The sequence below is a fragment of the Leopardus geoffroyi genome, chromosome A2 (assembly GCF_018350155.1).
Source record: "Leopardus geoffroyi isolate Oge1 chromosome A2, O.geoffroyi_Oge1_pat1.0, whole genome shotgun sequence".
In the NCBI taxonomy this organism is placed as follows: domain Eukaryota; kingdom Metazoa; phylum Chordata; class Mammalia; order Carnivora; family Felidae; genus Leopardus; species Leopardus geoffroyi.
In genome coordinates this window covers 82,444,140-82,468,223 of record NC_059331.1, presented here as the reverse complement: position 1 = coordinate 82,468,223, position 24,084 = coordinate 82,444,140, and the positions used below count along the sequence as shown (strand labels likewise).

The 24,084-nt window shown below is 35.2% G+C and overlaps 1 protein-coding gene, 1 long non-coding RNA gene and 1 pseudogene across 4 annotated transcripts in view; 2 read left to right on the top strand and 1 right to left on the bottom strand.

The window, feature by feature from the left end:
• PTPN12 (protein tyrosine phosphatase non-receptor type 12) overlaps positions 1-24,084 on the bottom strand; it is a 105,653-nt gene that overhangs the window by 35,323 nt on the left and 46,246 nt on the right. Inside the window, exons 1-8 of one of the 2 annotated variants that reach the window (XM_045494576.1) lie at positions 19,218-19,365; positions 15,502-15,578; positions 12,640-12,735; positions 11,051-11,089; positions 10,116-10,187; positions 6,272-6,331; positions 4,477-4,619; positions 973-1,039 (exon numbers count right to left, since the gene is read on the bottom strand). In XM_045494576.1, coding sequence (XP_045350532.1) covers positions 973-1,039; positions 4,477-4,619; positions 6,272-6,331; positions 10,116-10,187; positions 11,051-11,089; positions 12,640-12,735; positions 15,502-15,578; positions 19,218-19,230 — 567 coding nt within the window. In that variant the 5' untranslated portion in view covers positions 19,231-19,365. Of the gene's footprint in view, positions 1-972; positions 1,040-4,476; positions 4,620-6,271; positions 6,332-10,115; positions 10,188-11,050; positions 11,090-12,639; positions 12,736-15,501; positions 15,579-19,217; positions 19,366-24,084 lie in introns of those variants that run through there. The other variant, XM_045494574.1, reaches the window with a different exon arrangement.
• The window catches only part of LOC123606367, a 154,493-nt gene that overhangs the window by 95,385 nt on the left and 35,024 nt on the right, over positions 1-24,084 (top strand). The window contains exon 5 of one of the 2 annotated variants that reach the window (XR_006716249.1): positions 3,525-3,606. The exons of the other annotated variant lie outside the window; for it this stretch is intronic. This is a non-coding gene — a long non-coding RNA (uncharacterized LOC123606367). Of the gene's footprint in view, positions 1-3,524; positions 3,607-24,084 lie in introns of those variants that run through there. 2 annotated transcript variants of the gene reach the window in all.
• On the top strand, positions 22,530-23,528 carry LOC123606364 (annotated as a pseudogene).

The window sequence follows — 24,084 nt, the reverse complement described above, 5'->3', positions numbered from 1 at the left end:
TAGAACCAGAAAAGGAACCAAATCTACATACAATAGGGACAACTTAAGTTTTTCAAATCTGTAATAAGGGCTGTGTTTTATTTACCTGTATATCCTCCAAAGTATTAAACAGTTTCTTGGAATGAGTAGTGGTAGTAAAACAGTAACAGCAATTGTAATGAAAACTAACATTGAAATGAGCACGTACTACAGGACACCCACGTTCTTTTTTATTTGTTTGTTTGTTTGTTTTTGAGAGAGAGAGCACAAGCGGGGGTCGGGCAGAGAGGGGAACAGAGGATCTAAAGCAGGCTCTGTGCTGACAGCAGAAAGCCTGATGCAGGGCTTTAATTCATGAACCCTGAGATCATGACCTGAGCTAAAGTCTGACGCTTAACCAACTGAGCTACCCAGGTGTCCCAAGACACCCACAGTTCTAAAGAATTTTAGAAAGGTTAACTTATTCCTTATGAGTTATTAATATTATTAATTTTTCAGTTGAAAAAATGGAGGCACAGTGAAATGAAATAATTTGACCAAAATCCCAAAGCTAGTAAATGACAGAGCAGGAATTTTAATCTGGGCAGTTTGGCTCCAGAGTCAGCATCCTTAACCACTATACTGTGTATCCACTTAGGCATAAATATTTATAAAATTGGTTACATTTATACCTAGAACATAAAAGGCAATGAAGATTCTGTATTTGGAAAAGTCAACGCAGAGTTTACATTCTTAATGTAGGTATCAATTCACATAGATCAACCAGGAGGCAACATGTCTACCTTTCTGCCCTGTGCATTATCTCAAGGTAATATGCATCATTTATGCCTTCCTTTTTCAGTTCCATTACCTTTATTTCTTACATAGTAAAGCTACTTCTAAAAAAGCAACATGTATAACAGAACACAATCTATAATTTACAGAAATTAATCATTAAGTTTGAAAATAATAATAGATCAATTGGACATAATGCTATATAAAAATTATTCTTACCCCAGCTTTTAGTAAATTCCATGTATAATCTATGGCACAAATGGCACCTGTTCTTCCACAGCCTGCACTGTAAAGTTTGAAAGAAAAATTTGATTTTTGTTATAAAAGAATTATAAACTAAATGTGGATGAACATGTTAGTTTTCAGAAGCAAAAAAAATCATTTAGAAATATGACAAAATTCTACCATTTTAGTAAACAGATTACAACTTAACATCTTTAACATCAGCATTTATACCTGGTTTTTATTAAATTTGGGTAACTTCCAAGATTCAAAAATTACCTATGTGATTCACAGATGACCCAGCAGCCTTCATTTTGTAAGTCTAATTCTAACTCAGAAAATCTTGTCTAGCTAACATAATAACTCACAGAGATCATTTTATTTTATGGACAACATGGTTCTGATGCCTTACAGTAGAGGAAGAAACAACACATCATTTCAATCTGCAAAATGTATAGGAAAGACGAAGAATACAAGCCCTAGAAACTGGTTTGAACTCCAGCAGTGATTTCAACAAAAGAACAAAGTGACCAAAATAACAAAAGACCAGTGATGTACTTTCATCTTCTAAGGAACTAACAGAACCTGGAGAACTTAAGTAAAATTCTGCAGGTTTTTACATTTTAAAACATGACAAGAGTACTTTACAGCAATTGATTCTCAACTAGAGGGAGACAGGAAACATGCATCTTAGGACTGAGAATCACTCTGAGTAATTAAAGACATTACTAACATCACCAGAATCATTTTTAGGCAGGAAAAAAGTTAGGCAGTATTTAAATTTTGAAACCTTTAGAAATATCAGTAGTTTGTCAAACATGTCATGTGAGAATTCCTGATAAAGTAAATTTATAAACAACTTAGTATGATTTTGAAAAAGCTCTTAAAAGACATCAATAATACTAATTTTTAACTATTGATACATTTATCAATTCTTCATAGCAAAATATTTCTAGAATTTTAAGTTAAGAATTACTAGGGGCTAAATGACATATATTTAAAACTTTATGGTTTAGGGGCGCCTGGGTGGCTCAGTCGGTTAAGCGGCCGACTTCAGCTCAGGTCATGATCTCGCGGTCCGTGAGTTCAAGCCCCGCGTCTGGCTCTGTGCTGACAGCTCAGAGCCTGGGAGCCTGTTTCAGATTCTGTGTCTCCCTCTCTCTGACCCTCCCCTGTTCATGCTCTGTCTCTGTCTCAAAAATAAATAAACATTAAAAAAAAAAAAATTAAAAATAAATAAATAAATAAATAAAACTTTATGGTTTAAAGTGTAACCTTACAAAGATACACACAACCAGACTGATGAAACACAATACAAAATTTAGAAACAGATCTGAGTATATGTAGGTATTACATAGTGGTGGATTCTCCCATGAAACGGGAAAGATTAGACCATTCAATAAATGGTAGAGGGAAAGTGAGCCTAACAACAGCAAAAGCTAGATTCTTACTCATACCTTAATTATTAAAAAAATTCCAGATAGATTAAAAATGTTTATAAAAAAAACCTATAGAAGTGCTAAAAGGGTAGTTTATGCACTACTGTTACAGATGGACTTTTTCTAAGCATATCTCAATGGACAGAAATCATAAATGAAGACTCACAACTCTGACTACATAACAATTTCAAACTTATGTGTGGCAAAATATAAGCAGAATAAAAACCATGGAAAACCATGCTACTTACAACATGACTAAGAGCTAACAATCTCAATATATAAAGATATGTAAAGAATTTATCACATAACTAAGAGATGAATGCCTGCTTTAAAACAATTGGCAAAGTATACAAATAAATTCACAAAAGAATATAAACTACGAAGACAAAAAAAAAATGAACAAAAAGCTTGCCTGTCATACAGGCATTAAATCAAACAAACAAAAAAATAATAGTACTGGGAAGAGTATAGGAAAATGGGCACTCCCACAAACTAGCTAATTATAATTAGCATCAACTTTATGGATAACAGAATATAAAATGTGTATTAAAAGCATAAAAATGTTCATGCCCTTTGACTTAGAAATCTCATTTATAGAGATCTATCTTAATGAAGTAATTACTGATGTGCTCAAAGATTTTGCCATGAAGACTAGCCATGTGGACATTTAAACTACTGTTTAAAATACATGAAAAAGGATGGGGGTGGGCATAATAAAGGAATGGAGGTTAAATATAAGTAGAGCACAGTCATAATGAATTGTAGAGAGAATAGTTATATAATTTAGAAAAATGTACATGACAAATTACATGGAGAAACATTCTGTAACAAATACAGCACATACATGGAAAGGACATTCACCTCGACTGGAATTGTGATTTCCTTGCTTTTATGTATGTGTTTTCCTTCTTTCTTTCTTTCTTTCTTTCTTTCTTTCTTTCTTTCTTTCTTTCTTTCTTTCTTTCTTTCTTTCCTTCTTTCCTTCTTTCTTTTCTTTCCTTCCTTCCTTCCTTTCTTTCTTTCTTTTTTAATGTCTGTTTTCTAAGTCACTACAGTTAACATATTATTTTGACTGTTAAAATATTAAATGGTATATTTATTTTTTTAAAGGAAAACCTTCACATCAAATTGGATTCATGAGCTGTATACACTGGGCAACGATGACAGCACAAGAAATAATTTCAACTAACTTGTTTTTTTTTTTTAATTTTTTTTTTTTCAACGTTTATTTATTTTTGGGACAGAGAGAGACAGAGCATGAACGGGGGAGGGGCAGCGAGAGAGGGAGACACAGAATCGGAAACAGGCTCCAGGCTCTGAGCCATCAGCCCAGAGCCTGACGCGGGGCTCGAACTCCCGGACCGCGAGATCGTGACCTGGCTTAAGTCGGACGCTTAACCGACTGCGCCACCCAGGCGCCCTTAACTAACTTGTAAGAAATCAAGTCAAATTTAATTTCTACAATTAAATGGACTTTTTTTTCTTCTTAAACAGTCAACTACTTAATTGAATGGTCAGCTAACCACTGAATTAGCTATAGAAAAATATTTTTTTAATTAACCAAGTTGTTAATTGATTCCCATATGTCCCATCAGCAAGTCCCCTTTCTGGCCCACAGCAGCCTTTTCAACACACTAATAGGCATTATAATCAGACCTACTGGATAAGAAAAACTACCTTTGGTGTTCTATGCTAAAAAAAAAAAAACAAAAAAAAAAAACTTTGAACTATTTAATTAACCTGTAAATTTCTGAGTCTGGGAAATTTCATTTACTCTTTATAACAAATGTGAATGTGGATAAAGTCACTTCAAGAGATAAACTGATAGCAGTTTTATGAAATAAGTAGTAGGATTCTAAGCGTTTTAGAAGAATCTAACGTAAAATAAAAATTCAGAGAAGAAAAACTCTGATTCAGACAGCTTTTACTATTTGGAAACCCATATAATGACCTATCTCATTTGGTAATTCCAAAAATTAGGTTTCAAAATACCATACATCACCCATATTATAATGCCACTTATATTCCAAAGTACTTAAATATTTGGAAAAATTTTTTGTACCTGCAATGAATACAAATAGGCACATCTTCATGTTCTTGGTATTTCCTCATTAAGCTTATCATGTCCAGAATGGAATCAAACGATGAGGGAACATCATGATCTGGCCAGTTCACGTAATGAAACTGATACAGCCTACGAGATTCCTTCAAGAAAAAACAGAAATTCAACAATTATAAAAAGACATTACAAATTTTAAAGCATACAGAAAAGCTGCACATCTGACTTTACTGTCATTTCTGAAGTTTTTATGTGGTATTTAACACTGCCTTAAAAAAGTAAATGATAGGCTATATTTATTGACTATCATATATCAAGTCTTAATCTAAGGGCTTCACATGTAACAGTTTATTTATTCCCCACGTAATTCTATGAGGAAGGTACTGTTTTTTTTTTTTGTTTTTTTTGTTTTTTTTTTATTTTTATTTTTTAACGTTTATTTATTTTTGAGACAGAGAGAGCATGAGCGGGGGAGGGTCAGAGAGAGGGAGACACAGAATCTGAAACAGGCTCCGGGCTCTGAGCTGTCAGCACAGAGCCCGACGCGGGGCTCGAACTCACCGACCGCGAGATCATGACCTGAGCCGAAGTCGGCCGCTTAACCGACTGAGCCACCCAGGCGCCCCTGGGAAGGTACTGTTAATAGTATCCACGATTTATAGGTAAGGAAACTGAGACAGAAAGATTACATAACTTGCCTAATGTTTCACACCAAGTGACAAATGTAGGATCTGAACTCAGGCACTTTTATCTCCAGAGCATGCATGTTAACTCTAACACTATATATATTATTTGGTAATCCACAGTAAAGGGATGAGCAATATACCAGAAGCACAGTGTTTGAATCTATTGTAATTAGAAAACTAATAGGATATTTAAACTGAAAAAGAAAATTAGAAACAAACTTTGTCCAATGCCAAACCCACTTCCTTATTTTAGATGAGTGGTTCTCAAAGTATGGAGTGCTGGAACCATGTCTACTTGTAAAAAGGAAGGTAGGCTGTGGAAGTATGTTTCAAATGTACCAGTTGAGGAACAACTGTGCACTTGATGGCCATGCTTAATTGTTCATAATGGTTTGAAAAATTAAGATAATAAAAATACAGAGATCTTGGAAGAAGCTGATAGCATTTTCTAATGTCCATCAAATTTTTGATTTCCTAGAAAAATTATCGTTTTGTTTTAACGCTTATTTATTTATTTTGAGACAGAGGGAGAGAGAGAATCCCAAGCAGGCTCCACGTTGTCAGTGCAGAACCCAACGCAGGGGCTCATTTTTATGAACCGCAAGATCATGATCTGAGCCCAAATCAAGAGGCGAATGCTTAACTGACTCAGCCACCCAGCCGCCCCAAACAATTATCATTTTATATAGTTCTGAAACACGGAAGTCAAGGGCCTCAGGTGAAAGCAATATATATCAAAATGAAGATTTAGGTTTGATGGTGGTTCATCTATGTCTAAAAAGTTGTAAACTAGCAAAAGTGGGTAAATAATTTGGAAAGAATGCTATAATCTGCTTACTGTAATAGAGAAAAAAATATTTATGGCAAATAGATACAATAAATTTAATTTAGGGAAAATTGTTTTAAGTAAGTCAAGATTTATATTACTTTAATTTGATAAGCTCAAGGCTCAAGACACTAAATAAAAATTACACTTTGATTTTCTTCACTATTTTACATAAGGAAATTTGCTAATTATTTTAGTTAACTATGTAAGACCAGATAGCATGCAATTTATATATCTTCTCTTCAAAAATTTCCTTAGAAACGGTCTCTAAATGGAAAATACTTACATTTTGAAATTCAAGTAAGAGTGTCCTAATGAAGTAGTCTGTTCTTGCTTGTTCAGCTTCCTAAATACAGGAAAAGTGAGTCAGTGAGAACACTGAAACCAAAACATCCACACACCAAAACAAACAAAAACCACGTATTTAAAGTCTACAATATAAAATTAACCTATGAAATTCCAGATATATCTAGTAATTACAAAAACAACCATTCTTTTTTTTTTTTTTTTTTAATTTTTTTTTCAATGTTTATTTATTTTTGGGACAGAGAGAGACAGAGCATGAACGGGGTAGGGGCAGAGAGAGAGGGAGACACAGAATCGGAAACAGGCTCCAGGCTCTGAGCCATCAGCCCAGAGCCTGACGCGGGGCTCGAACTCACGGACCGCGAGATCGTGACCTGGCTGAAGTCGGACGCTTAACCGACTGCGCCACCCAGGCACCCCCAAAAACAACCATTCTAAAAGTCACTGATTTGTCTGCTCAACTTTGCTGTTCTGATGGGCAAACAGGTAAATTAATGGGCAAGGCAATATTCTAGTAAATCTTTATTTACAAAACAGGCAGTGGACTAGACTGACCTATGCATAGCGTGCCCACGTCTGGTCTAAGTGGTTACATGCAGTGACATGCAACCGAGTCCCTCCTAGCTAGTCCTCCGTGTCCCAACACTTTACCCTCTTTCTCATCCCCAAATCAAAAGTGCTCCTGATACTGTCTTTTCTCAGTCCAAAAACTGATTGTTAAGAAGTCAAGTCACTTACTATGGTTATTTTCACCAGCTTGCTTTCTAATTACAAACTTGATTTTTATTTACATCAGTAATAACAAGTACTGAGTTGCTGGAAACAACCACAAGACATACAAATTACTTTCCATCTGAAATCTTGAAAGAAGAAATTTGCTTCTTCAGTATGGATCAATCCCAATATTGACAAATCAAACCAGCTATCGCTAATCAAATCAAACTTATTCAAAAGATGATTAAATTATCATTTCGTTCACTCTGAAAAATCATCCAAAAAAGGTCATAGTTTTCCAAATTATAATCTGTTTCTTTACTCATTAAAGTCTTTTAATTTTTATTTATTTATTTTTGAGAAAGAGCAAGAGAGTGGGAGAAAATATGCATGCACGAGCAGGGGAGGGGCAGAGAGAGGAAGAGAGAGAATCCCAAACAGGCTCCATGCTGACACTGCAGAGCCCAATGTGGAGCTCAGACATACTAACTGTGAGGTCATGACCTGAGCCAAAATCAGGAGAAGGATGTTTAACTAACTGAGACCCTCCTCTACTCATTATTTTAAATGTTGTTTACTATTCTTGATCCCCAACTCTTCAAAAATTTCAACTCATTTAGCTGTTGAATGTTAAGCACTATACATTTTCACTTGAATTGTAACATTTAGTACAGATATCTTATTGTATTTAAACTTACAAATGTTCAACACAACTACATTGCACAGAAAATAGATTTCCTGAACAGTTCAGGGGCATAATATTGTAGAATACTTTATAGATTGGTGAGAGGAGAGGTGTTCTCTCACAGAAATACATAATGTGGTATGTATTGGTTTTTATCCATTCCAAATAACATGACATGCAGTAGGATTTAAAATTATATTTAACCCACAAACAGTTAATTCTAACCAGGACTTAAGAATACTGGCTGCTTATTAAATCCAGGCAGTTCAACTATGTGTTATAGTTAACATTACAAAAATTGCATTGTATTTATAAAGCAGACTGTCCACACACCTCAAGTCCTTTCTACAGCAACCTAGAAAGCAATAAACTTTGTATGGAATTTAAAAGTCATTAAGTAGAAATAATTCATAAAACCATGGACTTCTTGAACTCACCAGTGAAAATAAAATCACAGAAATTATATTTTACTTAACCATGGAAAACATAGTTACAAACCAGCAATTCTCACTTGGAGAATGTAACAGTTAATTCCATGTGTCAATGTGGCTGGGTCACAGAGCGCCTAGATGTTTGGTCAAACATTATTCCTTGTGTTCCTGTAAAAGTGTCTTTGGGTGAGATTAACATTTAAATCAGTGGACTCTGAGTAAAGCAGACTGCCCTCTATAGTATGTATGGGTGGCCCTCCATCCAGTTAGGGCCTGAACAGAACAAAAAGACCAACCTCGCCCAAGTGAAATTCTCCACTAACCTACTTTCATGGGCAAGGATGGCTCTTCAGTTCTACAGCAGACTGTCTTTACACTAGAACTGAGTATCAGCTCTTCTGGGTCTCCGCCTTGCCTACCTTTTAGCTCTCTTGGTCTCCAGACTAGATCTAAAGCACAACTCTCCCGAGTCTGCAGCCTGGCTGACCACCCTACAGATTTTGGACTTGCCAGCTTCCATGATCCTGTGAGCCAGTTCCATATAATAAATCTTTTTCTCTGTATATATGCATATCCTACTGGTTCTATTTCTCTGGGAAACCCTAACCAATACAGGGAAGTTATTTAATTCTCATCTATGTTCAGTCATGGTCTTTGAGTATGAGTAAATAAGACAACATATTTCTTTCAGGTGATTAAGAAAGATGCCATTGGGTGTAACCAAAAAGCAAATTGTTGGTTCTATTCTAAAGTTCACGTATATTTTACTTCCTTTTTAAAAAATGTTTCCCTTCATTCTTTTTCCTTTAAATTCATTTACTTAGATTTCTGCTGTGTTTTAGAACTTGAATTTATTAACTCATTTCCAGAGCTAACATATTAGGTATATGTTTTAAGTTTCATAATAAATTATCTGCCATATAGGATCAATCTTTCCTTCTAGGATAGCAGTTCTCAAACCCATCTTTGTATATAATTATAACAATTCTGGATAGCATAACGAACATATGAAAGATTATCACACAAAACTATACTTCAGTCATCAAGGGTCCTTCCCATTTCAGTTTGAAACTACTACTTTACACCAATTTTTCTTTTTTCTCTTTAAGATCTTACTTTTAAGTAATCTCTACACCCAACATGGGGCTTGAACTCACAAGCCTGAGATTAAGATGTGGTTCACTGACTGAGCCAGCCAGTTGCCCCACCTTTATACCAGTATTCAAATAGAGCACTCAAGGGGTGCCTGGGTGGCTCAGTCACTTAAGTGTCCAACTCTTAGCTTTGGCTAGGGTCATGATCTCCTGGTTGGTGAGTTCAAGCCCTACATCGGGCTCTGTGCTGACCATGTGGAGTCTACTTGGGCTTCTCTCTCTCTCCCTCTCTCTGCCCCTCCCACACCCTCTCCCTCTCCCTCTCAAAGTAAATAAATGAACTGAAAAGTTAAAAAAAAAAAAATAGATCATTCAAAGGACAGTTAAGTTACTGTTTACTCTTATTAATGTTCATTTTTGAGAGAGAGAGAGAGAGAGAGAGAGACAAAGAGAGCAGGGGAGGGGCAGAGATGGAGACACAGAATCCAAAAAAGGCTCCAAGCTCTGAGCTATGAGCGCAGAGCCCGACAAAGGGCTTGAACCCATGAACCGTGAGATCATGACCTGATAAGAAGTCAGATGCTTAACTGACTGAGCCACCCAGGCGCCCCTGTTTACTCTTATATATGTAACACTTATCATCAGCTTATATACAAAGACTAACACTAAATTAACATAATAAGTTACTAGGAAATTACATTTATGAAGTCATTTTCAAAGTTAAATTTAAAGCTGTATAAAAACAAACATTATTGTTAACATTTATTGTAATTAAGTATAGATTTATGTGGAAATACTGAATGCTTGGTTTATGTAAAACTAGGTTCATTCCATATTATATTCTTCAGTCTAGCATCCCAAATTTCTGATTAAATAATATGTATATAAATAGGTACTTACACAAGAAATTTTAAATGGTGCAAATGTTATAGGTTCTTCTCCATACAAAGGCCAATAGCGTTCACATTTTTTCTGTTATTCGAACAAAAAGAAGTAAGTTAATCCATATGATAGAATTTTTCTTGAACTTTTACAAATATTTTGTGCCCAATTATTCAGCTTCTTGCCCTTCCCAGAAAACACAGAAACTGACATCAGATTTAAAAAAAGTTTACTTTAACTCATGTACCATATTAGTATAAGGAAAATTCAAATCACCACATAATTTGTTTTCTGAGTTTGATATATGTGTCATAATTATAGAAGACCACACTTAAGTTTTACTTAATATTTATTCTCTGTAAATACATTAGCACCTCCAACATTCAAGTCTTTGGAATTGATGCTGGAGGGGATCACAATGGTTTTAAAACTAATTTCACTTGGACACAGTATAAAAAACACCAATGTTGAAAACTTCATATTAAGAATTTTGTTCTCTTTCCTTCTGAAGATAGTATGAACAAAAACAAAAAAATGTAGTGGTATTATCTGACAGAAATCAGAATATTCAAGCTATAACCTGATGATAATTAATAAAAATTATTTTATTGAACTCATTTTCATTGCTCAATTTTATTCCTGTTTTAAATTATGTCTCTATTTCAGTCCATAAATAATATTCTACTTACAACACCATTAAACATCTGAAGACTAAGTAATAATATGGTATCTATTAAGTGTATCATGAAATGTAAAACTGTAAAAAAAAAAAAGTTTATGTGCCTTTTAGAGATTATTATGTTCCTTGTATCAAATAAAACCAATGGCAGAACACAAAAAAGAAGTATCTACTTTAACTACTTAGAATATAATAAAGGACCAGGAACATATATCCCTAGAAATGATGAAATGGACACCCCACAGTTATTTTAAGTGTTAACAGGTATACATACCCTTCCCATCTCAAATTCTCGACAGGCCATTACAATGATCTAAAAAGAAGTGGGGGATGGGATGAGATGAAGAATGCATCAGCTAAACACAATTTTACTTTTTTAAATAAAATACAAATTCCAAGAATTACCTTTTATTCCGAACAAAATTATACCTGGCCTGTCAAAATAAGTAGGTTTTTAAATTTTTTTTTTAATGTTTATTTATCTTTGAGAGAGAGAGACAGAGCGTGAGTAGGGGAGGAGCAGAGAGAGAGGGAGACACAAATCTGAAGCAGCCTCCAGGCTCTAAGCCGTCAGCACAGAGCCCAACGTGGGGCTCGAACCCATGGAGCATGAGATCATAACTTGAGCTGAAGTTGGGCATTTAACTGACTGAGCCACCCAGGCACCCATCAAAATTAAGTAGTTTTAACATTAAAAGTAGGCATTAAAGCAATGTTCAAAATCACGCCTTCTATTTTTTTTTTTTTAAGTTTGTTTATTTATGAGAGAAGGAGAGATAGCACGAGTTGGGGAGAGGCAGAGAGAGAAGGAGACTCAGAATCTGAAGCAGGCTCCAGGCTCTGAGCTGTCAGCACAGTGCCCGACATGAGGCTTGAACTCACAAACCATGAGATCATGACCTGAGCCAAAGTCAGATGCTTAACTGACTGAACCACCCAGGCGCCCCAAAATCACACCTTCCAAACAAGGGATAACTATATAGCAACAAATTAAATTGGCTTCAATTAGCATTATATATGAATTAAATTTTAGGACTTTTATAGATCTACCTCTGACTTGAAATTATATTAAAATATCACTTTTAGGGTATTTACTTACCCAACCAAAAAGCACCATGAAATATTTTAAATATATTTAATAAAATTATCTGAAGGTTTAATGCATTTAATACTGTCTTTAAACATAAATGTTATTGGATTTGCTTCCCCATCCCAACATTTTTTTTTTTTTTTAAACATTTTATTCAACGTTTATTTATTTTTGGGACAGAGAGAGACAGAGCATGAACGGGGGAGGGGCAGAGAGAGAGGGAGACACAGAATCGGAAACAGGCTCCAGGCTCTGAGCCATCAGCCCAGAGCCTGACGCGGGGCTCGAACTCACGGACCGCGAGATCGTGACCTGGCTGAAGTCGGACGCTTAACCGACTGCGCCACCCAGGCGCCCCTCCCCATCCCAACATTTGACAATGTTTCAAACATATAGCGAAGTTGAAATAATGTTACAGTAAATACTGTATAGCCACCATCTATAGTCTACCATTAACATTTTACCGTATTTGTTCTATCACATAGCTATCCCTCTATCCATCTATATAAATCCATCTTAGTTGGTAGCTGTCTTATTAGTTGCTGACTTTAGAAAAGAAAGTATTATCACACTCTCTTCTTAAAATATTTTGACTAACTTGTTAGTGTTGAATGAGACATCCTAGACTTCAGTTTCTGTCTTTTTAGTAAACATTAGCAATAAGTAACATATCATTATGGCTAGAAGGTCTTCTCATTCCATATTCAGTAAAACATCTTATGTCGTTACATGTAATACTTCTCAAAATAGATTATGAAAAGTAAATTACTTACTACAACATTGTACTCCCATATCATCCTCCAAAAATCTATTACTGTATTTGCTAACGGTCCTTGGGTTGCCACATACGCTTTTGGCCCATAAACACCCTAAAATGGTTAAAAGTAAATTTCATATTTATTATAGTTACCAAAAATATTTCCTTACCTAAATTTTAATGTTTAAATTTTCTTAGTAATACTCCTCTTTTCACTGGAAGTATTTCCAAATAATTTTAGCACATAAAAGCATGACAAAATATATTCAATTCATTTCAGCTTTTTGTGAAGTACTATTTTTGTGTATGTATTAGACCTGGCAAACAGAATTAATAATTAAACTGCTTTATGCTAATTTACAAATTATTATTTACCTGTCTCTTCAAAAAGTGCCTAATACCCCAATACATAGTCCATAAAGCTAACTGTACAGAAACATAAAAAGCATGCTTTGATTCTAAAGACAAGAGTAAAACTACCTAATAGTTCCTTCTTAGCCAGATTCGTCCATAGATACCTTCAATTATCTACTCAATTTAAAAGATTTATTGTGTGCCTATTATATATATATCTAACAACAAACCTGGGAATATACCAAATAAAACAGTGGACTAAAATACTAAAGCAGCACATAGTTGAATCACACGATAAATCAGTGTTACTAAGTGGAATTAAAAACTACAACTTTTTTTGTTTTTAAATATTTTATATTTAAGTAACCTGTACACTCAACATGGGGTTGAACTTACAACCCTGAGATCAAGAGTCAGATGCTCCACCGACTGAGCCAGCCAGGGGCCCTGAAAAGCTAGAACTTTTAACAAATGTCCTTACAAAACAGTATCAACATAACAACATCTGAAACAGCAAACCACCTACAGATTAGTTTTGGGTTTTGCCATAATTTTAATAAAACTAATTTTTGGGGGGGAAAAAAGTTTTTATTTTAAACCATGACAGTTTATTGTTGACACAGGTAATATTAATATTACCATATACCTCGTACCACCATAATATTTTGATCAACAAAATATTTTTTATATCTATAAATACCAAATATAAAATAAGTAATTATTATACTGTCATTCAAAAACAAAGAACAGCTAATGGAACAAAGTAGTCTTTTATTTAATCAAGTAGCATTTTGCATTTTTTTAAAGTTTATTTATTTTTGGGGGGGGGGGGGCAGGGAGAGGGGCAGAGAGAGAATTCCAAGCAGGCTCCACCCTGTTAGCACAGAGCCCAACACAGGGCTCAAACTCATGAACACACCAAACTGTGAGATCATGACCCAAGCACCTCAAGTAGCAGTTTGCACTGGTCTATTGACAGCTATGTATGAACATGACTACTTTTCACCTAAGAGTATCTAAAAAAGGTTCTCTACATAAGGATTGTATTTAATCTTTTTTAAATTTTATTTAAATCCAAGTTAGTTAACATATAGTGTAATAATGATTTCAGGAGTAGAATTTAGTGGTTCATCACTTACCTAACACCCTGTGCTAATCCCAACAAGTGCCCTCCTTAATGCCCATCACCCATTTAGTCCATCCTCTCCAACCCTGACCCTCCACTAGCAACCCTCAGTTTGTTCTCTGTATTTAAGAGTCTAATGGTTTGCCTCCATCTCTATTTTTATAAGACTGTATTTAATCTTATATTCACTTGTATTGCCACTTGAAACAGAGACAGTTGCCAAAAGGTTTTCATCTAAGTTTATATTCTGTAATTTTAAATCAGTATTACCCAGTAATTCTATCTAGCCTTAATAATTTATCCTAAGAAATGATTCAAAAGAATATCAATGTTCATTGCAATATTACCAACAAGAAAAATTGGAAACAACCTATATAGTTCAACAACAGGGAACAACCATGTATGTGCATTTCTGTACATTTGTGTACATAAACTTTGTCAAAGGGACAATGGAGAAGATGATTTAGTAACCAGTAAACTGTTTATAAGCTTTAAATGTAAAAAAAGAAACAAAATAGAAAACCATCTCAACTTTCATGAAACTGAGCAAAACTCTAACTTTATGAGTAAGGTTAGAAGGAAATCACATATAGGAATGCAAACTGATACAGCCACTCTGGAAAACAGTATGGGGGTTCCTCAAACAATTAAAAATAGAACTACCCTACGACCCAGCAATTACACTACTAGGTATTTATCCAAGGGGTTATAGGTATGCTGTTTCAAAGGCACACATGCACCCCAATGTTTATAGCAGCGCTATTAACAATGCCAAAGTATGAAAGAGCCCAAATGTCCATCGATGGATGAATGGATAAAGAAGATGCGGTGTGTGTATACACGTACAATGGAGTATTACTCGGCAATCAAAAAGAATGAAATCTTGCCATTTGCAACTATGTGGATGGAACTGGAGGGTATTACGCTAAGTGAAATGAGTCAGTCAGAGAAAACAAAAATCATATGACTTAACTCGTATGAGGACTTTAAGAGACAAAACCGATAAACATAAGGGAAGGGAAACAAAAATAATATAAAAACATGGAGGGGGACAAAACAGAAGAGACTCATAAATATGGAGAAGAAACTGAGGGTTAGTGGAGGGGTTGTGGGAGGGGGGATGGGCTAAATGGGTAAGGGGCACTAAGGAATCTACTCCTGAAATCATTGTTGCACTATATGCTAACTAATTTGGATGTAAATTTTAAAAAATAAAAAATAAAATTAAAAAAAAAAAGGAAATCACATAAAAGTGTGATTTTATTTTTCTTCGTTTTCTTCCTTTTTTTTTTTTTTTTTTGCTCTTGGTATTTAGGAAATTTAAAAAATTTTTATAAAACTATTATGCAGGAAGACATTAAGTAGGGCATAGAAACACCATTTGAAGTTAATACATACCTTAATAAAATTTGCATTGATATAGTCTGAATCTTGAGAAGGAGTCTTTAAAGTCAACTTAACTCGGCTGTGATCAACTACAAGGAAAAGAAAAAGGATTTCATAAATTATGTCCTGTTGGTAGACAGGTGTTTTCTAATAAACCACAAGTAAGATTAAATAAGTAATTCAAAATATTGTCTTTAAAAAACAATTAATGAAAATTGACTCTAGATACCAGCAGAGTAATTTCTAATATCATATTTATAGAAAATAAGTCTATAGTAACAAAAATATGATGATGTAAAGTTGTGTTTTAAAGCTGTAATCAAAATAATCTCAGGAACTCTTTTAAAATACAAACTCCTGGGCATCATCCCACATTTGCTAGACAAGAGCCCAGAGTGAAGCCTCTGCAGTTTTTAACAAGCATTATGAGGCAGTGAACACTAACCAGTTATGTACAAGCTCATTTGCCAAAATTCTTATTAGGAAATGTAGCTTTCATATTTCACAAGAAATTATAAAAATTAATTAACTATGATAAATGAATTATGATGATGCATAAAAAGTGCTCAAGGGGTGCCTGGATGGCTCAGTTGGTTAAGCGTCCGACTTCAGCTCAGGTCATGATCTCACAGTTCGTGGGTTCAAACCCAGCATTGGGCTCTGTGCTGACAGCTCAGAGCCTGGAGCCTGCTTTGGATTCTGTGTCTCCCTCTCTCTCTACCCCTCCCTCTCTCTCTCAAAAATAAAATAAAACCATCTTTAAAAAATTAAATAATAAATAAATAAAGTGTTCAATAATGCAGTTGGCAATACTATTATTAAGTAATGCCAACTTAAGGTAAAAAACAGTTTACAATAAAGTTCAAAAGTGTAAACTTTATTACTTTTATAAAATTGTTATTTTATTTTTTATAATTTTTGAGAGAGAGAGAGTGAGCGCTATGAGCGGGACAGAGGGAGAGACAGAGAATCTAAAGCAGGCTCCACACTCTGCCGAGCTAGACACGGGGCTCAATCCCACAACAGTGGGATCATGACCTGAGCTGAAATCAAGAGTCAGACGCTCAACTGAGCTACCTAGGTGCCCCTGCAATTTTATTTTTTTATCTAATAAATTATTTATTTTTCATAATTTACATACAAGTTAGCACACAGTGCAACAAAGATTTCAGGAGTAGATTTTTTAAGCCCCTTACCCATTTAGCCCATCCCCCTCCCACAATCTTTCCAGCAACCCTCTGTTTGCTCTCTATATTTAAGAGTCTTTTGTCCCCCTCCCTTTTTTTATATTATTTTTGCTTCCCTTCCTTTATGTTCATCTGTTCTGTCTTAAAGTCCTCATATGAATGAAGTCATATAGTTTTTGTCCTTCTCTAATTTCACTTAGCATAATACCCTCCAGTTCTATCCACATAGTTGCAAATGGCAAGATTTCATTCTTTTTGATCACCGAGTAATACTCCATTGTATATATACGTACATACACACACACACACACACACACACACACACACACACACACACACACCACATCTTCTTTATCCATTCATCCATCGATGAACATTTGGGTTCTTTCATACTTTGGCTATTGTTAATAGCACTGCTATAAACATTGGGGTGCATGTGCGCCTTTGAAACAGCACACCTATAATCCCTTGGATAAATACCTAGTAGTGCAATTGCTAGGTCATAGGGTAGTTCTATTTTTAATTGTTTGAGGACCCTCCATACTGTTTTCCAGAGTGGCTACACCAGCTTGAATTCCCACCAGCAATGCAAAAGAGATCCTAAGAGATCCTCTTTCTCCACATCCTCGCCAACATCTGTTGTTGCCTGAGTTGTTAATGTTAGTCATTCTGATGGGTGTGAGGTTGTATCTCACTGTGGTTTGATTTAAATTTCCCAGATGATGAGGGATGTTGAGCATTTTATCATGTGTCAGTTGGCCATCTTGATGTCTTCTTCGGAGAAGTGTCTGTTCATGTCTTTTGCCCATTTCTTCACTGGATTCTTTGTTTTTTGGGTGTTGAGTTTGATAAGTTCTTTATAAATTTTGGATACCAACCCTTTATCTGATATGTTGTTTTCAAATACTTTCTCCCATTCCATTGGTTGCCTTTTAGTTTTGTTGATTGTTTCCTTCACTGTGCAGAAGCTCTTTATTGTGATGAGGTCCCAGTAGTTCATTTTTATTTTGGTTTCCCTGATCTCCAGAGACATGTTGAGTAAGAAGATGCTGTGGCCGAGGTCAAAGAGGTTTTTGCCTGCTTTCTCTCCTCTAGGATTTTGATAGCTTCCTGTCTTAGGTTTAGGTCTTTCATCCATTTTGAGTATATTTTTGTATTTGGTGTAAGAAAGTGATCCAGTTAATTTTTCTGCATGTCGCTGTCCAGTTTTCCCAGCACCATTTGCTGAAGAGATTGTCTTATTCCATTGGATATTCTTTCCTGCTTTGTCAAAAATTAGTTGGCCATACGTTTGTGGGTCCTTTTGTAGGTTCTGTATTCTGTTCCAGTGATCTGTTTGTTTGTTTTTGTGCTGCAATTTTATTTTTTAAATAAAATATGTATCTGATTTTTTAAAATGAGATTTAAGAAAAAAGTATAAAATAAATTATCCCCCATCCATAAAGTCCAGGTCTCTCCTTCCCAACAAAGACACTTCTAAGGTTCTTTTTTCCTTCCAAAAGTAATTTTTATGCATATACCTACATACTTAGAAAAACCATGCAAATGCGTTCATAACATATACATGTTCTGTATCTCACTTTTCAGTTAATTGTATAACCTGGAACTCTTCCCAGAGCTAATACAGATCTATCTTGCTCAATGTTATATGAAATCCATTATCAATAGATATCTCATTATTTATTTAACCAGCTATACTACTGCTGGGCCATTTTTTCCTATTAGAAACACTACCACAATGAACTCACTGCTATAAGTGGTATAGGGTAATTTTCTAACAGAAGAAAAAAACTTATCTTCTAAAAGGTATATACAGACTTAGACAATTCAGATGCTATATGTGAGAGTGACAGGATATTATACCTTTTAATAGTTAACTTCTAAAAAGTAAAAAACTCAGACTTGTATTTCTTGAACTATGCAAATGGTTGTACATTTTCATACAGTTATTGGTTATATTTCTTTTACCATAAATTCTTGTTTATATCCTCTGCACATTTTTATCTATGTCTATGTTTCCCTACTGATGTATATGAAAAATTGGTCTTTAGTACATGTAGTGCAAATAGTTTTGTTCTAGTTTGTGTTGATTCTTAAAAACTCTTTATTTAGAGGCGCCTGGGTGACTCAGTCTGTTGAAAGTCTGACTCTTGTTTTCAGCTCAAGTCATGATCCCAAGGTTGTGGGATCAAGCTCTGCTTCGAGCTCTACACTGGGCTCTGCATTGAGCATGGAGCCTGCTTAAGATTCTCTCTCCCTCCCTCTCTCTCCCTCCTTCTGCCCCTTACCCCAGCTCACATTCTCTCTTTTAAAAAAAACAAGCAAACAGCACCCTTTTTATTTAGAACTAATTTTAGAATTAAAGAAAAATCGCAAAAATAGTAGAGAAAATTCCTATATCCCTCGCTCAGCTTCCCTTAATGTTAATATCTTACATAACTATCAGTTATCAAAATCAGAAAATTAACATTGTCACACAACTAGTAATTAAACAACAGACTGCATACAAATTTCACCAATTAAAAACAATTTTTTTCTTACTAGGATCCCACATTTAGTTGTTACTTCTCCTTAGTTTCTTCTAATCTATAATAGTTCCTTTGACTAATTTTTTTCCTATGTTTGGAATGAGGTTTTGCATTTTGGTAAGAACACCAGAGAACGATGATGTGTCCTTCTCAGTGAGAAGACACACCAAGGGGTTTATGATGTCAATGTCCTATTACTTGTGATGTCAACCTTGGTTACTTGGTTAATAGGTGTCACCTGGTTGTCTCCACTATAAAGTTAATATCTTTCTGTTTGTAGCAATAAATATTTGGGGGGAGATACTTTGAGCCTATGAAATCCTAAAGTAGTAGGAATGCCTAATATTCATGAGTCTCTAGATTAGCAAGAACCACAACATGTAATATGTAAAATGCCACCATCACATTACAGTCCTTCCTAATCCAGAGACAATGAATATTAAAGGCAATTAAAATACAAAATGACAAATACAAAAATGGTAATAAGATATGAATAAGACTTCTTAACAAAACTCTTAAAAGTCAGCTAATGAATAACTACTTTGTCAATGACTCAAATTTTATCTATCAGTACTAAAAGCCCAGTTCTGCTGAGTTTATTAGTTTTTGGTGAAATCTTTGTAAATCTGTAGGAAGAGATATCTAAGAAAGACATACTAGCCTCCAATTCAAATTATTTCTGTCTTTTCTATGATTCCAGGAAAGAGAATATGTTTATCATTTCACTTGATGTTCTGATAAATATTCAGTAGTTTGGATAATGACAGTTAAGTAAGTAACTACACAACACTTCCTCTCCCCATGTCTGCCAGTAATGAGGGGTCCCAATTAATTACCCTTAATCATGTGGCATATTAGCCTCTAGTCAAAGTATCTCAAACATAGGATTTACAATAATTGGTTTACCACTGGATCCTCAGTAAATGTGTCTGGGGATTGTGAATCCAAATGACAACAGTGGCTCCCAAATAACAGTCAAAACTGGTTTCAGGCTGCTACATGCAAGCTGGTAATTTTTTTTAGATATTCTATAATGGAAAACTTTATGCATATACAGAAAAATAATGGTATAATGAATCCCCATATAGCAATTACCAAGTAATTAAGAAATTATTAATAATTTCAACATTTTTTAAAGTTTTTACTTAAATTCCAGTTAGTTAACACACAGCGTAATATTAAATAATTTCAACACTTGGCACGCCTGGGTGGCTCAGTCAAGTGTCCAACTACTGATTTTGCCTCAGGTCATGATCTCACGGTCCGTGAGTTTGAGCCCCACATCAGACTGTGCTAACAGTGCAAAGCCTGCTTGGGCTTCTTTCTCTCTCTCCCTCTCTTTCGGTGCCCCTCCCGCTCTCTCAAAATAAAATCAACTTAAGAAACAAACAAACAAATAATCTCAACACTTTGCCGAACTTATTTCATCTATCTCTAGTCATATAACATTTAGGGGCTAGGAAAAGTTAATTAAAATACAAAATTTCTAAGTACCATATTCTTCAGTAAGTTTGATTCAGTAATTTCAAGATGGGGCAGAAAAATGGCTTAGTCTAAAGCACAAGCAAATTTTGTAGTCAGTGCTTTATACTACACAATCATAGGATATTACTGCCAATTTTAAAAATCAACAGGGGCTCCTGGGTGGCTCAGTCAGTTGAGTGCCCAACTTCGGCTCAGGTCATGATCTCACGGTCCGTGAGTTCGAGCCCTGCATCGGACTCTGTGCTGTCAGTTCAGAGCCTGGAGCTTGCTTCAGATTCTGTGTCTCCCTCTCTCTCTGCCCCTCCCCCACACACGCTCTGTATCTATCAAAAAGTGAATGTTAAAAAAAAAAAAAATCAACATTAGGTTGGTTAGATAACGTGTCATCACGTTGGTGCTTTAATTCTTCACTGGTGCTCCTAGTAAGTATAAACATATATAGAACTTAAAGAATATTAAAGAAATGAAAACAAGCAATCCTCTCCATGTTTTTGTTTTGTTTTGTTTTGTTTTTTGCTGACTGCCACTACAATCTCCCAACAATCCAATTCCAAACAGATAAAACCAAGATTGGCCACACAGGAGACTCTTCGAGCAGCAACTTTTTTTTTTTTTTGGTCAAACAAACATCAACAACCTATGGCAACAAAAAGAAAAGTATTTGAATATTGTTACCTCCAAAGAAACTGAAATTTCCCACTGGCTAAATATTATGTCTCAGGAGAAAAAAAAATAATCTTAATAATTAACATTACAATACACATAGTACACTGATCCATTACTTGTAAAAACAGCTAGCAGCTCGGTTTTAGCCCTCTCAGCAGACAAAGCACAGATCATTCTTGACTCAAGAGTATCTAGATATCTCTTAACTCTGAAATTGGCCTCAGTATTTTTTTTTAACGTTTATTCATTTTTGAGACAGAGAGAGACAGAGCATGAATGGGGGAAGGTCAGAGAGAGAGGGAGACACAGAATCTGAAACAGGCTCCAGGCTCTGAGCTGTCAGCACAGACCCCGACGCGGGGCTCGAACTCACGGACCGCGAGATCATGACCTGAGCCAAAGTCGGACGCCCAACCGACTGAGCCACCCAGGCGCCCCTGGCCTCAGTATTCTAGTATAAAATAAGCCAAATCTCCAAGACAGCTCCAGAAAAACCTAAATACACTTTGGACAATAATGATACTACTTTTAATGGATCACAGGCAAAAATGTCTGCTCTTCCCACTTCAAGTCAACATTGTATTAGAGGTTCTAACTAATAAAATAAAGCAAAAGACACATTCAGATAAGAAAGGAAGTAGTAAAACTGTCATTATTTGCAGATAAAATGACTCAGTATGTGAAAAATCCTAAAGGATCCACAAAAAATTACTAAACTAATAAATGAGCTCAGGAAGGTCACTGGATTAAAAAAAAATCAATACATGAATAGAAACTAGATTTCTATGTGCTAATAATAAAGAACTTGAAAATATTTCATTCAGATAGAAGAATTTAAAGAGTAAATACAAGACTTATACACTGAAAACCGTAAAACATTGCGGAGAGAAATTAAAGATCTAAATAAATGGAGAGAGACATTTCATGTTCATAGATTGGAAGAATCATTATGGTTTAAAATGGCAATTCTCCCCCCAAAGTGCTCTACAGATTCAATGCAACCCTTATCAAAAGCCTATTAGGATTTTTTGCAGAAATTGACAAGCTGATCTTACAATTTATATGTAAGAACTAAAAAAGAACCAAACAAATTTTAAAAAGTAAGAACATGGCTGGAGGACTTCTTGCTTTTAAAACTTACTACACAAAGCTACTGTAATGAAGACAGTATGACACTGGCTTAAAAATAAGACACTGTAGGTGTGTGTGCACCTGATCTCAGCTGGTCTGCCTGAGACCCCCTGAGCACCAATCCTAGTCACCTGCGCAGTACCATTTCTGCTCCAAGGTTAAAGAAACTATCATGAATCAGGAGAAACTCACCAAACTGCAAGCACAAGTGCACATTGGTGGGAAAGGAACTGCTTGCTGAAAGAAGGTAGTTCATAGAATGACTACAGCAGATGATAAAAATTTCAGTTCTCCTTAAAGAAATTAGAGGTAAAAAATATCTCTGGTACTGAAGAAGTGGCTATGTTCACAAACCAAGGAAGAATGATCCACTTTAACAACCCTCAAGTTCAGGCATCTCTGGCAGCAAACACTTTCACCATTACAAGCCATACTGAGACAAAGCAGCTGACAGAAATGCTACTATCTTAAAACAACTTGGTGCAGACAGTCTGACTAGTTTAGGGAGACTGGCTGAAGTTCTAACCAAACAATCCGTGGATGGGAAACCACTGCTTGCTACCGGAGACGATGATGATGATGAGGTTCCAGATCTTGTGGAGAATTTTGATGAAGCTTCCAAGAATGAAGCAGACTGGATTGAGTCAACTTCTGAAGAAGATAAAACTTGAAGAAGTTACTGGGAGCTGGTATTTTATATTATGACTGCCTTTTAAAATTGTGTTCATAGAGCTGATAAAATCTAGATCTGTAATATTTTTAAGCCCAGGCCCCTTGGACACTACAGCTCTTTTCAGTTTTTGCTTATACACAATTCATTCTTTGCAGCTAATTAGGCTGAAGAAGCCTGGAAATAAAGTTTGAAACAAGGTTAATAAAGTTCTTTACCTACTGTAAAAGAAAGAAGGAAAGAAAGAAAGAAAGAAAGAAAGAAAGAAAGAAAGAAAGAAAGAAAGAAAATGAAAAAGGGAAACCATGTAGTAGAATTAAGGGTCCAGGGAAAAAAAAACCTTGTATTTATGCTCCAGTGATTTCCAACAAAGATACCAAGGCAATTCAGTGGAGAAGATAGTCTTTTTCAACAATTGGTACAAGAACAATCTTACATACACAGATTATTTCAGATGATTAACTGAAAATGGATTATAGACCTGAATGTTAAAGCTAAAGCTACAATACTTCTAGAAGAAAAATTTTAAAAAACAAAGAAAATCTTTGTGACCTTGACTTAGGCAGAATTCTTACTCAGAGTATCAAAAGCATGATCCATAAAACTGATAGGTTGGACTTCATCAAAATTAAAGGCTTGCATACCCTAAAAGACACCTTAAGAAAATGAAAAGACAAGCCATAAACTGGGGGAAAATGAATAAAGACCCGTATTTACAACAACAGCTAAAGAACTGAAACAACTCAAGAAAATAAAATCAAATCTAACAAAGGACAAATGATTTGAAAAGACTTTTCATCAGAGGATATATTAGTGGCTAATAGAACATGAAAAGATGTTAGTTAGTCATTAGGGAAATGCAAGTCAGAACCACAATGAGATACCTCTACACACCCAACTAGAATAACTGTAATCAAAAAGACTGACA